The sequence below is a fragment of the Lepidothrix coronata genome, unplaced genomic scaffold (assembly GCF_001604755.1).
Source record: "Lepidothrix coronata isolate B3197 unplaced genomic scaffold, Lepidothrix_coronata-1.0 Scaffold115, whole genome shotgun sequence".
In the NCBI taxonomy this organism is placed as follows: Eukaryota; Metazoa; Chordata; class Aves; order Passeriformes; family Pipridae; genus Lepidothrix; species Lepidothrix coronata.
Window position 1 is genome coordinate 1737200 of NW_016690295.1, and position 20677 is coordinate 1757876.

The 20677-nt window shown below is 41.4% G+C and overlaps 1 protein-coding gene across 6 annotated transcripts in view; it reads left to right on the forward strand.

Moving 5' to 3' along the window:
• ARNTL (aryl hydrocarbon receptor nuclear translocator like) overlaps positions 1-20677 on the forward strand; it is a 51284-nt gene that overhangs the window by 26869 nt on the left and 3738 nt on the right. For 2 of the 6 annotated variants that reach the window (XM_017824987.1, XM_017824986.1), the window contains exons 4-16: positions 1881-1901; positions 2890-2928; positions 3284-3325; positions 4511-4668; positions 6103-6182; positions 7181-7273; positions 8249-8366; positions 10547-10696; positions 12458-12704; positions 16967-17073; positions 17424-17574; positions 18179-18267; positions 20110-20218. In XM_017824987.1, coding sequence (XP_017680476.1) covers positions 1881-1901; positions 2890-2928; positions 3284-3325; positions 4511-4668; positions 6103-6182; positions 7181-7273; positions 8249-8366; positions 10547-10696; positions 12458-12704; positions 16967-17073; positions 17424-17574; positions 18179-18267; positions 20110-20218 — 1404 coding nt within the window. The remainder of the gene's footprint in view (positions 1-1880; positions 1902-2889; positions 2929-3283; positions 3326-4510; positions 4669-6102; positions 6183-7180; positions 7274-8248; positions 8367-10546; positions 10697-12457; positions 12705-16966; positions 17074-17423; positions 17575-18178; positions 18268-20109; positions 20219-20677) is intronic. The other 4 variants (XM_017824988.1, XM_017824989.1, XM_017824990.1 and 1 more) reach the window with 4 other exon arrangements.

The following is a 20677-nucleotide window of genomic DNA, read 5'->3' on the forward strand; positions in this document are numbered from 1 at the left end:
ACAAAACTTTATGCACTTTTTAAAGACCACAAACACACTGCATATGTACCTTCTCTAACGTGCCTTTAGTCTTCTCGAAAAGTACATGAGTCCCTCCAGTTTAATTGACCACTACAAAATTCAGTGAACAGCCTCGATCTTACCAACTTCCTCTTCTCTGGAGAAAGGATTTCTCCATCTTTATTCCTCTGGGTAGGAAGCATTGCTCAAGTCCTCTTTTCCAAAAGACAGCTTGCTCTTGTAAGTTATAATTCTGCCCTTCAGGTTTTGTGTGCTTTTTTTTTTTTTTAAATATGTGAAAACACTGTTTCCTTGAATCCTCAGTGAAGTAAGTTTACAACAGCTGTAGTCATACCACAGTTCATGTTGTGTTGAAAAGGAAATGGTGGCCGGTAAATGTTCCTTTTTTGAAGTAGAACTTAAAGTAGATTACCTTGATACCTCTTGGTATATGGATGGATGGATGGATAAATGCTCAGAAATGCTACTGTTCAGCTTTTGCTGCCTGTTAACAATTTATTTTTAAATAAATTTTCCCAACGTACCAGTGAAGCCAGAGAGTAAAGAAAGCAGAACCCAACTGTTTTAGTGTGGTTCTTTGTTCACCTCTCAGGTACAAGCAAATGTATTGATCAGCTGCACTTTCAGCTCTCTTTTAATTCTCTCTCCTGCAACTCCTCCAGGAAAATTCCTGCCCAGCCTATTGCTGTCACTTCAGCAAAGGCTGTTCTCCACTGTGTTCTGTTTCAGTCAAATGCTACAATCCAAGACCTCATGCACAGGTCTACAAACAGTTCATTTTTTTTTCATGGGACTAATGTTTTCAACTGAAATAATATATGATAGGAAAACACACTATCCTGATGCATTTGTAACTTACCTTGTGCCTCTTTTAGATTTTGCTTTCTGGGGTTTTTTTTAAGGCTAAAATGAATTTTGTTACAAGAAGCATCCTGAAGCTCAAGGGGGTATCACAAGTGCTGTTTAATTTAGTTTAATTGAGTGCTTTGAGCCAGTGGCTCACACAGTAACTCAGGGGTGCAGATGGAGACATGAAGAAAAAACATTGAGCATTATTCAAACTTCTTTTTAAAGCTAATCACAAATATAACTGATCTAAGAGTGCAGTGAATAATATATGAAACACTACCGTGTTTCTTTTTAAGAAGGCTTATGTCCACTGTTGAATAAGAATAACTAGTGTGTTAGTGGCTGAAATGAGAAGACTTTTTCATAAGGCTTTTATAAAACATAGCCTCTTATCATGGTAAAGCTCAGTGGTATTTCAGGTCACTTTACAGACTTGAAGTGATGCCAGCAGTTAGTGTGCATGTAGAAATTCTGTTTGATCTCCCTATGATACGATAAAGTCTGTGTAAAGTTCAGGCTTGGGACTTCAGTACTGACTGAAGCAAAATGTGCATCTGTCCTGCTGGACAAGAATCATCAAAAAGTGAGAAACTTGGGATACTTTATTTTTATTTTTATGTTTTATTTCTGGCCTTAGAGTCCTCTGAAATCCCATTTATCTAACCACAAGGACAACACGCATAAAGCACAGATCTTTCCTTTCTGAAGATGAAACAATATCTCAATGATTTGCATTACATAATTTAGGTTAGTTGTTTTACTAGTTTTTCCACATTAAGTGTCATCAACTATGCTATCTTTTCTTAAATAGCAGAATTATTCTTTCAGGAAGTAGATTGATTTGAGCAAGCTCGTTTCTTTAGAATACCGCTCACTGCTATTGTCCTGTTTTTGTTGTGCTTTTCATTTCAAATAGAGTATGAATTATTAGCTTGAGCATTTCAGCAGAAAATGTAAGACATTATTCTTATTTCCTATGTATGGTGTACTCTATTTTTCTTTCTTTTCAGACTCGATGGCTTTCCTTTTGAGTAAGTATAAATATTTTAGTAATTGGTTTCACTGGAAAAAGATGCTCAGCGTTTTTCCTTACCTTTCCCTTCCACTTACTTAAAATTCGCAGGTAAAAATTAAAACAGAATGAGCCAGGCCTAAGAGAGTCCACTTAAGCACAGTTGTACAGATTTATATAAATCAAAACATTCTCTTCCTACTTGTTTTGTCTAACCAAAGACACGCAGTCATAGGCATTCAACTTTTTTTACCAAATACAGCTGGGAAAACTTACGCTTTCCTCTCCTGCTTATTTCTGTGCATATGGTTACAGTATTAAAATGTAGTAAGGGGGATCCTTTCTATTCCCTTTCTGTTCTTCATGCCTCCTTCCTTTTTTTTCTTTCATGTTGAAAGAAAAGCAAGCTGAAAGTTGTACCAGTTTAAAATGTGCCTGCTTAGTTTCAGAGTCTTCCGCTCTCTCCGTGCACATTTGGCCATCTCCAGTGGTTTGTTGGTCTAAGTTATAACCACCTTCTATCACTAAACCAGCTACCATGAGGCAAAATGGGGTGTAGAACACACAGCACAAAGCAATTTAGGGCAGTTTGTGAATTTAATGCAAGGCATCTTGATAACTGCCTCTGGTCCAACTTGTAAATGCAAGGTGGTAGAGCTAGTGCTGATGAAGGCTTAAAAATAACTGCTTTGATATGTCCTTTTTTCCCCCCCCTCCAGTTAACTGGAAAACATTTTTATAACAGATGATATCTTTGAACTGCAGCATGTTTTACTGTCAAACACATCAAACTGTGCCATTTAGTTAGTTCTGAAGGAGACACAACTAATTTAAGAAAATGCTTTAATATTACAAAAACCACACAGCTTTGTCGCTTTTGTATTCTTATCTTTGTATTTATGGTTTAAAGATGACAGCAATACTTTATTCTAATTTTATGATAGTTTGATGACTGTTCTGCTAATCCTGCTGAATTTGTGATGTGTTGCTTTGCTCTGTTTCTGCAGGGAAGGTATGGATACAGATAAAGATGACCAACATGGAAGGTACTGGTGATACAGTCACTGAAATGTTAGTTCCACAGTACTGACACAGGATCCTGTCTGTGGATTCCTGTTCTCAGTGTCACTGTGGTCATGTGTCCCAAATTATTTCTTGGCTGGGATAAAGGCATGAGATTGTCGAGCAAAGTAAAACAGACAAGCAAAAAAAAAAAAAAACCCAAACCCCAAACTTTGAGACACAGTATTATAAATATTGTTCTTTCTCTAGAAAAGTTAGATACATATTCAGATTCTAAACAACTGATTTTAATGAGGATGAGTAGTTATGTAAGATGCATTAAAAGAATTGGGTTGAGTGATTCCAGCGCTGTAACTTTGTGATGTTGTTTCTCAACAGATTGGAGTATGCAGACCAACAAGGCAGAATAAAAAATGCAAGGTAATGCTCTAAACAAGTATATTAGAAAGAATTATCTCTTGCTTTTTGCCACATATGAATTATTTTCATGTGTTTCTTCTCCTGAAAATATTTTTGTTCTGACTTTGACTTTCCCTTATTTTTCCATATCTCTGCACTGCTAACATTTTCCGTTAGGTTTGCATATAGTTTTGTGAAAATACTAATTTGGTAGGTAACTTGGTTTTAGTCACTTCATTAGTGTTGAAATTGAAGCCAGTATGTTTCTGATAATGTTACATTCTTCATCCTGCTTCTTTCAGACTCGATGGTGGGTTGTGCAAGTGTTAACAGTGACTCTTATTGTGGGAAAATATAACCCAAAAATTAATTTGTTTAGTGTTTATAATTAATTTTCCTGATTAGGAAGAGTTTGGTTCGGAGGTATCTCAAATACTTCAAATAAAAAGGATGAGTATATATATATATATATATATAGGATGAGTAGAAGACTTGTATTGCCACAGCAAAAAGTAGTTTTGAGTACTTAGTACATTCATGTAGTACAGTGATTACAAATGCCTGATGGAAATGGATCATAGAATAGAATTAGGTTGGAAAGGCCTTTAAGATCATGGAGTCCAACTATGCCAAGTCCCACTGAACCATGTCCCCAAGTGCCACATCTGCATGTCCAGAGACGGTGACTCAAACATTGCCCTGAGCATCCTGTTCCAGTGCTTGACAGCCCTTTTGGTGAATCATTTTTTCCTAAAACGCAATCTAAGGCTGTTTTATTCAATATTTATATACGCTGGAATTTGCTTATCTCTGACCTTTTGGGTGCCAGTCATGTTTCAGTGTCATGTGCTAAGGATAAAAGTGGTGCACAGCAGCAGAAACCTCTGGATAATTTTGCACTGTTTCGTGGATTGGTTCAGCTCTGAGGATTCAGTGTACCATATGGCCAAAGTTACATGTGTTTTCTGGTAAATTAGAACCATGTGCTGCAGCCTTGCCTCTTGCTTATGTTATTATTACCCAAATCATGGACATAAAATGTCTGAAGAATTCTGTATGTGGATGTCCTTTTCACAAGGACAAGAGGGTAACAATCATCAGAAGGAGGTCACTTTTGTGGTTTTGTCATGCTGGATTTGGGCATTTTTTTAATATGCCTTATTTTCTCATGCTTTTCTCTTTTCCTTCACCACCTTCCTTGCTCAGGGAGGCTCACAGTCAGATTGAGAAGAGGCGCAGGGATAAAATGAACAGTTTCATAGACGAGCTGGCCTCGCTGGTCCCGACGTGCAATGCGATGTCTCGGAAGCTGGACAAGCTCACCGTGCTGAGAATGGCTGTGCAGCACATGAAAACACTACGTGGTGAGTTGGCTGGGGCTGGAGGAGGAGGATCCAGAATGGGATTTCCCCAAAGCCATGCTTTTCCTCTCCTTTTCTTGCCCTTTTGCCAAAATGGAGCAAGTCAGTACGTTTTGGGAGGACGTCTCCCCTCTTCTTAGCACTTGACGCTGAGTGTTCATTTATAGCTTACTAGTTCATGTCCAGTAAATACCCTGATCTGACTGGGAAAATTTGGGATGAGGAAAGAATAGTTTTCCATCATCTGACCTAGTGATTGTTGTCACCAGGTCCCACAGCACCAAGGCAGCTGAGGAAGGTGGGGAGAGGGAACAAAGGGCTTAGCAGCTGGCAGTGCACAGTTGGTTCTAAGCTCTAAGCAGGCAACGTGCAAACCTGGTCGGGTAGAGAGGCTGGATTTTAGGTGTAAGCAATATTCCTCCAGGACTCGTAAGGTTTTGTGTTCGTACCTTTAGCTCTGTGTGAAAGAGTTGGAGAGCACTTTGAAAATTCAGTTTCAGTCTTCAGAATTTTAGTCTTCAGAAACCAGTTTCCATTGCAGGCACCTGAAGGGAAACACGCAGGTTTGGAAGAGTTGGGGGTGCTGCAAACCTCTGTGTGTCCTAAAGCTTCATATCAGAGTGAGTCAGTGCTTGGGCACAATTGGTGATGATGTTGAAAGCTTAAGCCTTCAGGAAATATGTCTCTGAGAAAATATATGGATGCAGCTAATCTAAAAAAAAAAAAAGAGCCACTGTTCTCATTTTTAGGAGAGCCGGTGTCTTCCATCTTTATCCTGATGTTTTTGAAAGGTTTAACTTTTCTGCCACTGTCATTTAATTAGGTTAATACTTTATAACACTTCAGTGGTTACTGATTTGACTCTCTCTTGTCTTTAGGAAGGGAATAGAATGAAAAGAATTACTCTTCAATAAATAGCTGCCTCATTTGTTGCCAATTTTGGGGTTTTGGCATTGTGAGATGATATCATTGTAATGCTGTTTTTGTCTTTGATGTGGAATGAGAGAACTGATTTGTAAGTTCCCAAGTGACAGTTTGTTTACATGAGCTTGTGGTGTTTTACTAAGTTATAAGGAGAAGAAATAGTTTGAATGTTTTTATTCTTTAATCTCTTATTTTTAATTTCTGAGACTAGACCATAAATCAAGGACAGGATTTGGGTTAAAAAATATGTCAAGGAATACTTTTGTGTCTCAGAAGGCATTTAATTTGCATTACTAGATAATGCAGTATTTGTGTTATAGCAAAAAAGCTTCATCCTCTTTTAAGTTAATACCAACAGAGCTTACGTTGATAGTAAAATAAAACCAAAAAGTAATTTTCATTTTACAGAACATCTGCAATGAACAACAGTCTAAAAAGGAGCCAAAGGAAAAGTGCTCATTAAAATGTGTGTTGTTAAGTTGGTGGTAAGGGAATTGTTTTTGTTTTCTTTAGGTGCTACAAACCCATATACAGAAGCAAACTATAAGCCTGCTTTTCTATCAGATGATGAATTAAAACATCTTATTCTCAGGGTATGTTTCAACTTTTAATTAAGAGATATTAATGGCTGTGAATATGACTCTCCCAAAGCACAACACCAGTATTTTAATGCCTTGTATCTCAGCTTAAAAATGTTTTGATTATGGAGGATAATTAAAAAAATCTGCAGACTGCTTCACAGAGCCAATGAGATTAACGATGACTGGCATTAATTTAAACAGAAAGATTAAAGAGGGAGATTTGAAGAAACTGATATTTTGATGGTAACCATCAGAATCTTCAGTTATTTCATGAAACGAGCCCAGATTATATAAACTGTGTTCCTGCAGACTTTCTGCCACGGGCTCCTTTGCCATGATTTTCAGTGTACAGTGATACAAGGAACACCCTTTTTTTGAGGTCACTGATGTAACATGACTTAGTGTGTTTGGCTGCTTGCTGTAAACTTGGCTTACAGAGGATATCTCACTTGTCAGTGGCTGAGCTCTTCCTGTAGCTTGTGTAACTGATGGAGCACTGCAGTGGCCAGATCAGCATATGCAGAATTAATTTCTACAACATTGTGTCTCCAAGGCTGTAGAACTGGGGCCTGTTCCTGCCTGCTCGTGTGTGACTGAAAAAGAGTACTTTGGAAATGGGAATCAGTTGCCTACAGGCACAGAAATAAATATCCAGGTTATGTTTGGTTTCTAAAAGAGGAACTACGGAGTAAATACAGTTTAAATAATATTTTAATTTGAAGGCATTATTAAACATAATCATAATATTATTGGGCAAGACATGAGTTCTTTCTTCTCCTAGAAGTTATTTTACATCCTGGGCACGATGCCCAGAATGATACCAAAAATGTTTGCAGATGCAAAAAAAAACCCTATTGTAATTTCACATTTTGCCTGTTGACTCAGTTATCTCTAAATGTTAAGACAGCTCTCCTAGTGTAGAAATTCTACTCTATACATAGCGTTTTTAAAGGTTATAATGTTGCAATGAGGAAGTGTAACTTAATATTTGACTTTTTTTTTTTAATTAGGCAGCAGATGGATTTCTTTTTGTTGTGGGCTGTGACAGAGGAAAGATACTGTTTGTTTCAGAATCTGTTTTCAAGATCCTCAACTACAGCCAGGTATTCTTTTCCTGTTTAAGTAATGTTAGGTCTTAAAAGATTTGAGAGCTTTTTTTATGGTTATGCACTTGTATGGGAGGCAGGTTTGTGAATAGTCTGCCTTGAAAGCTGAGAGGTGTTGCAAAGAGAGAACTTTTCCCTGCCATGTCATTAGAGACGATTGTTTCTGGTTTCCATTCAAACTGAGGAGGTGAAAGGGAACTAACTTTAATTCCCTGATTGATGCATTCTGATCAGGGATTTACCCTCAGGCTTGCAAAAGCATTATGTAATAAGCAAATACTGAAAAATCAGTCTGGGGTTCTTCCAATCGCTTCACGTGGATTTTTCGACTTAGTTTTCTTTCTGTCTGCTCTGGTTCTGCTTGCATCCTTACTGGTGGAAACTGGGAAGCAATTATACCAAAGGCAGGTTTTTAATATATGCTCAATGTAAGGCTTAACTTGGACCACATATTGTGTAAATCATCTTCTTCATTCTTTCTGTCATCTGCACTCCTTACCAAATTTAAAACCTGTCTTAGCTTCAAAAGTTTTCCTTAGCCAGCCCTTAGTCAGGTATGTACTAAATACCTATTCATAGGTAAATATTGAAGAAGAATATTTGCAACTATAATTTTTTTTTCCATCAGACGTGCGGTGTATGAAGTGAGACTGAGGAGAAACCAGAATATTTGGTGGTGGTGGATTGAACATGCCAGTTTTGCAAAACTCTTGCTAAAAACGATGACATAAATTGCTGTGTAGTGTAGTCATAATGCAGATACACAGAGAAAACACACCTTCCATCAAATCATAGAATAGTTTGATTTAGAAGGGACCCTTTAAAGGTCATCCAGTCCCACCCCCCTGCAATGAGGCTGGATCTTGGATGTTTGGTGTTCCTTGGTTAGACATGTATGTAAAAGGATGCTAAAATTGAGAAAATGTGCTGAACCATTATTTTACTTTTTGACTGAATATTCAATTTCTACAGAATGATTTGATTGGTCAAAGTTTATTTGATTATCTCCATCCTAAAGACATTGCCAAAGTGAAGGAGCAGCTCTCTTCTTCTGACACTGCACCACGGGAAAGGCTCATAGATGCAAAAAGTAAGTGTTTGCCACCTTTTGAGAACGTGTCATATATCCAAATTCACTGCTTCTGAGTATTTGCCTCATGTCAAAAGTATGGGGGTGTGTGGCTGCTGTCTGGATTGGCTCATGCCAAGGAAGTTTTAGCTGAAAGAGAGGGAGAAACAAGAAAAGTAAAAAGAAGTTAAGTATGAAACAGATACCTGAATGTAGAAGCTGTTGGGTTTGGCACGCCCTGCTCTATACATGCATTGCTTGAACTGGCTTCACCTGTGAGGTATCCTCTCTTTTTCCAGGCATCAGAGGTTTAACTTTTTCCACTAAAACATGTGAACCATTACTTCTAATCCATCATTCTCAATTTTCAGAATACACTCAGTATTATTTTGGTAATCCTTAGCTGTCAGCCAAGAGGATTCATTTTAGTTATCTGTTTATTGATTACTTGTGACCGCTTCCGTCAGTGACCCAACCTTTCTTTAAGAAGGTTTTTAACCTGGTGCTTGGAATCATTTCCTACCACGTCTCTTAGCTCTATTCCACTCTGGTATTTTAAAGTAGCTCAGTATCTCTGCTGCTTTTGAGGTGAGTGGGTGTTTAAATCCCTCTCATGACAGGAGTCCGCGTTGCTTAAGTAGAAGGTGGTATCTTAAAACCACAGATTTCCAGGTCATTAAGTCTCCTGCTTGCCAGGAGCAGAAATCTCTAGGATCTCATCTCACAGAAGCCACCAGCTCAACTTCACAAACTGAAGCTGAGAGAGATCATTCCAGGGCAGGGAGGCTGGAGGCTTCAGCAGAATCAGCTCAAGTTTTTTCTGGCTCCTGGTTTTATCGGTTGTCAGGCATGTATATTTTTTTTTTTTTGCCTCTGACAAAGTTAGGGCAAAAAAAAATACTATGAATTACAGTCTTCCCATCTGCTATGATAGACTGATTGGTAGGATTTCAAGAAGTCATATTGGTGAAAAGTACTAGTATGTATGTGCGTGTTTATTTTTGTGTTGGCACGAGTGACTCAGGCACAGCTTGTACTCTCACCACGGAACAGTAGTTTAGAGTGCATATGGTGCGGGGCAGTTTGACCTCCTAGAGGTCACCTCACTCGATTCTGATTTTTAAGGGAGCCACACTTTCCACTAAAACATTGGAATTGTTGTCTTCCTCCTTGTGTCAAAAGCCTACAGGGCCCGAGAAGTCTTTGTACACTATTACAGCAGTTTGATTATCCATATCCCCATGCAGAAATGGTTGGAGTGGGTATCTGGCTGTGGAAAAGTTGCTGTGTGATTCAAATCCTCCATGAGCTCTTGGAGCACTGCCCCTGGAGCTCCAGCTGCATCACTGGCCTTGCTGATCCCTGTGCTCCTGACGCATCCCAGGTGTCTTCCTGAAGCCCTGTTTGTGCCAGCACTTGCTGTTGGCTCCCAGAGTGATGTTTTGGTTGTTTCTCCACTTTCCACAGAAAAGAATCTAAGAATCTCCTGCAAGAATGTGATAAAAGTCAGGGGTTATTGTTAGGGCATGTCCATATGCAGTTATTTCTGCAAGGCTAGAGAGACTTCTTAAACATAAGTGGAGGTCTTGGGAATTTGCAGACCCTGTGTAGGCCCCTGCTACCTTTTTATCTTCTTCCATCAGAACAGTGAAAAAATCTGAAACACACCAGTTGAGAGGGACCTGGAATGGCACTGGGGCTCTTCTGCTCTGTACATGCACATTTGCTCTCTGGGTGGATGTTGTGATAGAAGAGTGCAGTCCAAAGGGTCAGGGTCCTGTTGAGTGGCTGTGTACGGGACACTTCTCTGGTTGCAGGGAAATGAACCCTCTTTACTTCTAATCAGTTGATTATTGTTCAGAGAAATCACAACATTTATTACAGGACTTGCGTGGATTTGTACAACCTCTTGCTAATCTGTGCCTTTAGAACCCCGTGTTCTCCAGCTTTGTGTGTCAGTGTTCTCACAGCAGAAACTGTAACCAGAGATTGTCACGCTGAAAGGGTCGGTTGAGTCCTGCACGGTTGCTTAAGTGCAAATCTCAAAAATAGGTCTCGTGCTCCCGAAGAAGGATTTAAAAGGACTTCTGTGCGAGTCCCAGTGAAGTGGAAACACTGTGTGGTTGGGCTGTGTGGTGTAACCGCGTGTGTGGTTGACTTTCCCCTGACAAAGACCCTCCCTCACTCCCTGTTCGCTGCAGCCGGACTCCCGGTCAAAACCGACATCACGCCCGGGCCATCGCGGCTCTGCTCGGGAGCAAGAAGGTCCTTCTTCTGCAGGATGAAGTGCAATAGGCCTTCAGTGAAAGTAGAAGACAAGGATTTCCCTTCAACCTGTTCAAAGAAGAAAGGTAACTATTACGCATTTTATTACCAAGTGTTTCTTATTAAGATTCTGGACTGTGTCCAGGTTTGTTACTTACCCCCCTGCCACTGCCCCCGTATCTCTTACACACTGTGTTAGCATATAAAGACAAATTCTCTGGTGTCCCTGCCCATGGCACAGGGGGTTGGAACTGGATGATCTTTAATGTCCCTTCCAACCCAAACCATTCTGTGATTCTCCACTCTGCTTTCTTGGAGTTTTTGCAGACAGGTTGTGCCAGCAGTTCTGAGGTGATTGTTGCACCTCCTTCGGGTATCGACCATCTTGCCAATGTCTCCAGCAAAGGGGAGCTGTTAATTCTTCTATTTCTCTGCTCCATATTTGACAAGTGATATTTGGATGGGTATCAATTTAAAAAAGAGTTTATTCCGAGTTCATCTGCAGGTTTGGTACATTCTGACCACTGGAAATATGGTATTTCTCCAGCAGGAATATCTGGTCATAACTTTATCAGTGTTGGTAATATCTTTTTCCTATCATTCTAGACATGATGGAATATATATTTAGCCCAAATCTGACACTTTCTTATCTGAGTACTTTGGATAATACATTTGATGTTAGTTGAAGTGGAAAGACAAACAGCTAGAGAACAGAAGGCAATTTTGGTGTATTGTCTCTGGCTGTGGCCGCTGCCCCAGGTACTTCCTGCGAGGTTCGAACACAGCTTCAGCCTTGGATCCTGCTTTTGTGCTAATCCCCAAGGAAGCCAGTTTGTGCAGTTAGACATAAGCCTCTTACCTCCCTATGAAAGTCACCCTCCTTGCAGTTTTCAGGCCTGCTCAGTGCTGAGGGATAGGAATTCCCCTTTTGGATACTGACTGTATTCCTGGCCGTTGTGGAACTTCATCCTCACCCCTGTGTACAGCTGTCCCTGGTACACCCCAAAGAGGGAATATTCTGCCAAACATATTGTTCCTGGTTTTTGTAGGAGTTGAGAGGCCTCTTATTTATTAATCTACTAATTTCTTCAAACAATCCTTTAGATTATTTCCATCCTTTGCTGAAATAATACAATGTGATACAATTCCTGCTCAAAGATTATCAAAAGCAACCTTGGTCTGAGCTATTTTGTGTTTCAGCATAAACAAGGCTTTTGCCAAGATAAATTGTTTATTGGATTATCTCAGATTAGCTTCATTAAAGCAAGAGTGCAGGAAAATCCCCTGGAATCCCAGAATCATTAGGGTTGGAAGAGATCTCCAAGATCTAGTCCAAGCTTTGGCCAAACACCACTGTGTCAACTAAAGCATGGCACCAAGAGCCAAGTCGAGTCATTTCTTGAACACCTCCAGAGGTGGTGACTCGACCACCTCCCTGGGCAGCCTGTTCCAATGCCTGACAACTCTTTTGGTGAAGAAATTCCTCCTGATGTCCAGGCTGAACCTCCCCTGGTGCAACTTGAGGCCATTTCCCCTCATCCTGTCACTGGTTGCCTGGGAGAGGAGGCCAAACCCCGCCTCACCACAGCCTCCTTTCAGGGAGTTGTGAAGAATGACAAGGTCACCCCTGAGCCTCCTCTTGTCCAGGATAAACACCTCCAGCTCCCTCAGCCCCGCCTTAGTGAAGAGCATCCCGAATTTCCTGGGTCAGAGAGGAGATGCATTCTTAGCAGAACTCAGCTGAAGTTCTCCAAAGCTGTACCCACCACCTAACTGCTTTTTTGGGTTTTGTTGGTTTGTTTTTTGTTTTGTTGTTTTGGTTTTTTTTTCTCTCTCTCTTTTCACAGCAGACCGCAAAAGCTTTTGCACTATTCATAGCACAGGATATTTAAAAAGCTGGCCTCCAACAAAGATGGGACTGGATGAGGATAACGAGCCCGATAACGAGGGCTGTAATTTGAGCTGCCTTGTTGCCATTGGGAGGCTCCATCCCCATGTGGTGCCACAGCCGGTGAACGGCGAGATCCGGGTGAAACCTACGGAATACGTGTCCCGACACGCCATAGATGGGAAATTCGTTTTTGTAGATCAGAGGTGAGGAGACTTGGAGCAACCTCCACGATAAGTCACTGCCCAACACTGCCTCACTCACAGCTTTACTTACAGCACTGTCTGTGCTGTTGAAAAAAAACCAAATTACTCTCCTTTTCAGCTTTTTGCCAGATCCTGGCTGCAAGTTGTTTTGAGTTTTGAGACAGAGCTTAAAGCTATTACTATGCATGTATTCAGTATTACTGATGAAATTAAAAAAACCCAAAACCTTCCAAAAATATTACCTACTAGGCAGAATAATCCCAGGATCATTTCTGCCAATTTCTTAAGGAGGATATGTATGTGTAATCCTCAGAAGACCGTGTTTTGAAACTGGACCCTAATTACTACCTCTTCGTTATTTGAAACCTTTTGCAAACACAATTAAGTTATTGCACAGATTGCATTAGGCTTTGATAGCGTGGACATTTATTTAACTGCTTCCTTGGGCACATTCAACTGAATTCATACTTCTCTGTGTGTTCTTTTATGCTTCTAGGAAGGAAAGCTTTTCCTGAGGTTTATTTCTTGGAAAAGGCTTGAGAACTTGTGCCAGTGTGGTATCTGCTTTCAAACATCCATTTATTATCTGAAAGGTTAATTCTCTTGCAGAAGAAATAGCTTGACTTTTCTGAAGTAGCAGACACACATGACCTGAGTCTTCCTTCAAAATAACTGGCATTACCAAGGGAAAAATGTGAAGGGAAAGGAGGTTGAAGGATGTTAATGGAGAGGTTACACTGGGTTGATTGGAGAGGGCTGGGTTGGTTCCCTTCCTTGTCAAGAGGGATTGAGAATGCCCAGATGAGGCTGTTTCAGGTTGCCTGTGGCTTTGACTCAGTTGCTTGTAACGTAGAAAAGCCCAGACTCCAAACTCTGGCAGATCTGCCTGCTGGAATTGGTTTCAGGGGGGGTGTCAGCTGATTTTTTTTTGTGGACTTTGAGAGGAAATAAAGCTGATAGTCATGAGAGGAAGTGCAGTAAGGGGAATCTGGGAATCTTTTTTTTTTTTTTTTAATGTTATCTCTCTGGGTTGGGGTGGTTGGGTTTTGTGGGTTTTGGTTGTGGTTTTTGGGGGTCTTTTTGGTTTTTAATTTGATAGAAAGCCTTTTAAAATACCAGGTCTCAAGTGTTTGGAGCTGATGCTCACTCTAGGAGCTTTGGGAGCATTTGTAACCTTTCTGTCATGCCAAAGGATGGTAGCCTGTGAACGAGTTTTGTTTTCAAAAAATCAGACACATTCCCCTGACGGATAGTTTTGAAGTATTTTTGAAATAATGAGACTCAGAGAATGTCAACCCATTGGATTTAAACACATATGCTCTTATTTGTTTTCCAGCTGTTGTTTGCAGTCCTTGGAATGTGTGTGCTACTTCAAAGGACTCTTTGAAAGGGAATTTTTTTAGAAGAAGGCCTCATCTCTAGGCCTAAATTTGTCATCCTATGATCCCTGCTTCCACTGGAGAATATTTAGGCATCTGTGAAAGTTTAAAACAATTTATTTCCATGTCAGGTTTTTTTCGTTTGTATAGACTTGCCCTGTTCCTCTGTCATTTGTCCAAGGGAATTCAGGAAAGAAACACTTCTTAAACTCCCTGTGACCCTAACTTTTTGTCCTTATGGATTGTGTGATCCCTGGAGAAGCACTGCTATGGATTAGCTACCAACTACCACAGCCGGGGAACTGTTCAACAGTTCACTGTCGAAATGGCAGCTGCACTGCAGAGTTCTAAAGAGAATCATCTTCCTTCTTATTTATCAATTATTTTGAAGTTATCTGGATGGTGAATTTGGAAGTAAAATTAAGTTTATTATCTATGTGATGCAGATGGCATCACATACAGTTTCAGAATTCAGAGCTGCCTTCTTAAGTTGGAGAAGTGAGCTCAGGAAAAAAGTAAATAGAGGATGAAATTCAAGAAGGACACGAACAGTTTTCTTCCTTGCGTAATAGAACGTGGTCAGATATTGAATTCACTAAGTCTGTTGAGATCTGCTGTGATTTGGTGCCTCTTCTCCTTTCCAAAACACCTGTTTATCCTGCTATGGAAAGGTTTGAAAGTTGGTTGCTGGTGCCCATGTTGGTTGTTACCCGTCTGTGTCAGGCGTCCTATCGCTGCAGTGCTGTTAAAAGGCTTGGTTACTAAAGCTCTTGGAAAAATACTGGAATAAGGTTGACCTGCTTCCTAGCTCTTCCACTTTAAAGGAAGACACTGTGTTTTGCTGCTTTTGTGGTTCTCCACCCATTCTGAGATAATTCATCAAAGCAGCCTTGGAGCTGTCGGCAGTTTGAGTGTCCTGGGATAATGCTCACCAGGCAAGAGCCAGTTTGAATCCTTGTAATGTTTCCTTCTCCAAGGCTGAGGTCTCAGAGCTCCCTGAAGGAGAACTTGGGGTGTAAGGCACCTGATTACTGCTGAATGCTCTTGGGGTGTCTGGGAACAGACAAAAATGCCCTGCATTTAAATACTATGGATTTTGTGCTTCAGGGTTTTTTCCTTCTGTTTTCATTCATAGTTATTAATATGTACTAATGTCTACATTTTATATTATTTAATTTGGACTTTTTGGAGGTTGCAGAAGAGGTGATTATCTGTCTAGGTTTGTTCCTTATTGCCTTTCGTATTTAATTTGTGTTGGATTGTGACTCTTATTCTAGTTTTTTCAAAGAACTGTCATTTCTCCTTTGGTAATTGTCTTCTAAGAAAGGTACAAAATCCAAGTTCACTTTAGTTCAGTAGTTTATTTGCTCTCTGTTCTTCTAGAGAGGGTCTCACTCTGGAATCATTCAGCTGTGTTACTTTCTGTTCTGATGTTCTTGAGCAGGTTCACTGAGGCTCCTGCACATTTGATTCTCGCCGTGTTCTCTGCCTTCTACATTAAATGGTGCACGATTTGAGGTCTGCCTGGATGGCTTGCCCTGCTTTGTTCCCTTCTCAGCTGTTTCTTCCTGCACCAGGAAGTTTTAGAATTATTTCCCTGGGTTTGGGGCTGTGTTCTGTGCACCGTGGTGGCAGCAATGTCCTGTCTCTCCTCAGATGCCCTCCAGATCCCTTCAACATTGCACAGATTGCTGTTGTACGGTGTCTGCTGGGGGCAAGTGTGCACGACCCTAATGTATGGGGGGACAGCAATTCCCAATTCTCCCCCCAGCTGTTATTTTTCCTGTTGGTCTTCTGGGCTAGATGAGTTGTCCTAGGGAAGTTGTTACAGCTCCTAAACCATTAACAACTTAAGGAATAACTCTGCTTTAGCACACAGATCTCTGAGGTGTTCAGCATATGCTGCAGCTGCTTCCTTGTGGGAATGACCCTTCCACAGTGTTGGGCTGTGGTTCAGCTCATTGTCACTCACCTGCACTGTTGCTTTGCCTGTTCCTCTTGAACTTAGTTTCAGGCTTGGGTTCCCAAGTTCATGCACAAACTCTTCCTGGTTTCTTGAGATGTCCTCCAGCCTCGCCAGCAGCTCCTAACTGAGAGTCTCTGAGAGTCAGACCAAGAATCCAGGTCTTTCCCATGTTGTGGATTGCAGGTTTATGTTGTCCTAAAGCTTTCTGATGAGGAGGAAAATGAGTTGTCTCTGTGGCTGATGTTTCTGATGAAACAAAAAGGTGGTTTATTTGCTGTGTGCTGCTGTCTGATTTCAGAGACGCAGAGTGGGCCTCAGTGCCTATCCAGGAAAATCCTGTTTGTTCACCTTTCTGGTTTGTGGATGTGGGTGCAGAGTTTGGTGAGGCCTTGTTTTGTCCCGCTCTTAAGGCTTGTGACTTGAGGGGAGAAAATGCTCCTGAAACACATGTTGTGCAGTAATTTGGGCTCTGTGCAGCAGCACCACAGGTATGCAAAGGAGCACAGCAGTTCTTCAAACCTTTGAAGCCTGTTTTTCAATGGCATTTTATGCAGAAAGCTGTGTATTACCTTGTGGCTGCTACAACGCAGCTTTTTTCAGGTTTAAATTCTCAAAATTACACTGTTATCTTCAAAGCTATTTAGAAAGCCTCAGATCCCCTCTGGTGGTGGTAAGGTCAGACATAATGCCTGAGGGCTGCTGGTATTATATATACTTTTTTAATTACCTGAGAATTAAAAATAGCGTTCTTAAGGAATTTTTGAACCTTCTAAGCTGAAAATTCCTTTCCGCATTACTTGGGCCTTACCCAGCTCCAGTGTGGAGCTTTAGTAATCTGTGACTAATACTTCAACCTGAAACCATTTATTTATTTTTTCATTTTCTCTTTGTTTTCTTCCTCTCCCTCCCTTCCCCAGGGCAACAGCCATTCTGGCATACTTACCCCAGGAACTTCTAGGTACTTCGTGTTATGAATATTTTCATCAAGATGATATAGCACACCTTGCAGAATGTCATAGACAAGGTATGATTATCAATAACTCAGTAATCTTGTTAAAAATATTGGGACATATTGTGTGGTTTAAGTGGTGTATTAAGAAAACCAAACAAACTCGAAAAGATTTGGGGTTTACTGTTTTCAGGTGCTTTAGTCAAGAACACTGGATGTGCCTAACACTGTGATTATCCTGGACTTGCATGGATTTGTAGTGGATGTGTGAGGTTCAGGATGGCTAAGGGGGGCTGACTGCACAGGAACAGCATTTTTCTTCAGGGGTGAAGGGAGGAATTAACCGAGTTTTCCCTGAAAAGAGCTCTGCTGTGTGGTCATGGTGCCCGTTTGACACAAAGTTACTTGCTTTCTGCCCTCTTCAGTTTTGCAGACGAGAGAAAAAATTACAACCAACTGCTACAAGTTTAAAATAAAAGATGGCTCTTTTATTACATTGCGGAGTCGCTGGTTCAGTTTCATGAACCCTTGGACCAAAGAAGTAGAATACATTGTCTCAACAAACACAGTCGTTTCGTAAGTATTTTCCTCTCAGCAAGTGCCTGTAAGTGCCCACTGCTTTGCCCTTTCCTCAGGTGGGAGTTGACCTAAATATGTGCACATCTTCCATATGACAATAGGTGTCTTCTCCAGATAACACCCTGGGGAGAGGGGAATAAGTTCAGCAATTGCCGTAATCTGTTTGTTAAAGCCTGCAAAAAATATAAATATTTTCTTTCTTTGGGAAAACCCGGGATTCAGTCTTTGTAGGGACTTGCACAGGACATGCATTTCTTTGCTTTGTTGGGTGCTTCCCCCCCTTCTCTTTTTTTCTTGAGGGTTCTGTGCAGAGCAGTGACTTGGCAGCAGAATAACTGCTGTAGAGGAATTCTCTGTGAGAGAGGCTGTTGAGGCCCTGCACTGCTCACTTTAAGGTTTATTTCTGTTGTTTATGCAGCCCTGGTGTCAGTCACAGGTGCTGCTTTCACAGCGGTGACACTGACTCACAAACTACTCCAGCCCTGAAGCATTCCATTCTGAAACTTTTGGCATTATGACTCGTTTTTTTTTAATCACTGATAGGGTTTTTTACCTGTTGGAGTTTTCTATCACTGATCCTTCTGATTCTTGCAACCCACAGCACCACTGTACTGGAGAGCGGGGACGCAGCCTTTCCACAGCTCGCGGCGTCTCCACACAGCATGGACAGTGTGCTCCAGGCTGGAGAAGGTAACTCCTGTGCTCAGGAAATTATTGGCAGCCGTGCCTTGGGAGCAGCTCACCCTGCGTGCACAAATTTGCTGCACTGAGAATTTTGTTAATATCCTGAGGCAAAATAAGTTTTAGGGCAAAAACGTGCAAATGCAGTTCTTGCCCTATTGAACGTAAATGTCAGCTTTGGGTATGAGCTGGTCAAAGAGAAGTGAATCAGGGAAAAGAATCATAAACAGACCTGGAGGAGGAAAGTTTGCCTTCATGGATGGTGCCATCTGCACATGACTCAGGAGTGACATCAAAGTCTGTGGTCAGTGCACACGACTCCTCAGAATCTTAAACACAGTCTGGACCTTAAACACAGTCTGGACCTTAAACACAGTCTGGACCTTAAACACAGTCTGGCCATTTGGCTTATTGTCCCTCACCTGCCCTTGGTTTGGCTTTTTGTCACAACATGAGCACTGACCCCTGGTCATCATCACGGGCTGGTTATGGGTGGTGCAGATCACCAAACCATCTCATCACAGGGGTGCAGCCCAATGCAGAGCAGAGCCTGGGTTAATGAAGTGCCTGAAGCAGGGTGGAAGTGAGGCAGGATAGAAGGATGCAGTGGCAGCCCATGGATGGAAAATCCCCATGAAAAATGGTGATAAGACTGAGATTCTTTGCAAAGAGTAGGGAACTGTTATAATTGGAGATCCTGTTCACTAAATACTACATCTATCAGCTGTGGGTGTTGCACGTGTCTGGAACTACTCCCTAAGTTGTACACAGCACACCTGGAGCAGTGCAAGCCTTGATTAAAGCTGGGCTTTCTCTGCTCTGAACAGAGGGATTCAGTGGGTGACTCTGGAGCAGGAAGGGTGGCAGAGCCCAGGACAGTGGCAGTGGTAGGAAGGGAAGGTGCCGTGGAGGCCTGGTGGTTGGTAACTGAAGGTACAGGAACTGCAGCAATGTGGGGTCTGGGCTTTCTGAGGATGGAAAACAAACCGTTCTGTAGTAGGATAAGCTTATTCTTATCACAATTACAGCCTTTGAAAAGAAACCAGATGTGTAGTATAATCATACTGACTGCTCTTGTCCTCAGAAAAGACGTTTTTAATTGAGTGAAGTTTAATTTCAAGTGGTTCTGGCTCTGCTAAGGATTTATGACCTTTCCAGGTGAACCTTCTCACCTCCTACTGGGTCTGAGCCACAGATACTGAGGGTTGCTGTTGTTAAATATGCATTTCTAAAAGCCAGCAATTATCCATTATGGATAAGCAATGCTGAGGCCTTTCTTGCCCTTTCGGTGTGATCTTTTCTTTACCTTGGAGAATATTGGGCTCCTTCCTGACAACCCCCTCAAGTGCCGTGCAAGTGTCAGATCACATTAAAGGAAACAGCTTCCAGCTGTTCAGACCTCACTTTTCCCTCCATTCTTAGGTTCTTGCAGGGGGTTTGTTTGGGGTCATCAGGTACCTTGGGCTTGTCCCCTATTGAATGGAACATGCACCAGCAAGTTTTTCCCAGGAAGCACAGAACAAACATGTTTGGAGAAGAGCCTGTTTGGGCACAGAACAGAGCAGGTCTGACAAGCCATTCTGTACCAGCTCTGGACCAGGTGCTTGAAACAATCAGATCCTGAAAGAGCTGGGATATGTTGTATCCCTGCTGGCACAGAGGGATGTCTGAGAGACACAGCTCAGTGCAAGCCAGAGCTTTTCATACACTTGAAGGCACACACCAGCTGGTGGAATGGGAAATAAATACAATTCAGAAGGTCCTGCAGCTGGTCAAAGCCTAAATATAAATGCTTTTTTTGGAGAAGGTTTTCGTGCTTCCATCTGACCTTAACATATCCACTCATTTCAGGTGGCCCAAAAAGGACCCACCCTACTGTGCCTGGAATTCCAGGTGGAACACGAGCGGGAGCAGGTAAAATAGGGAGGATGATTGCTGAAGAAATCATGGAGATTCACAGGTGAGAGTCAGAGGAAAATCATTGTTTGTTTCATTATTGCTCTTTAAGAGGAATTATTGTTCTTTAAGAGGAAATGAAGGAAGCCTTTCTTCAAGATGAGTAAGGAATGATACAGTTGTGTTTCATAGACAGCTACAGATACTTATTCAGCGTGACTTGAGGCAGTCAAAGCCTGTATTGAAAGTCTGAAAATGTTACAGCCTTCCAGCTTTCTACTGCAAAAAACCAGTACTGGAACTTTTTTGTAATGGTGATGATTATCTGTTTACCAGAAACAGTAGTTAAAAAGAACAGCTAACTAGAAATAAATCCTTTCCAGACTGTTCTTCTTCCAGGAAACTTAAGGCTGTGAGTGGCACAACCTCCAAATGCCAAAGCTGATGACCACCTGCCAGAAAAGCAGTGTTTGTTTTCGGGTGATCCACTCCCTCAGATGCTTCTGGAGCTGTTGGATGTGCA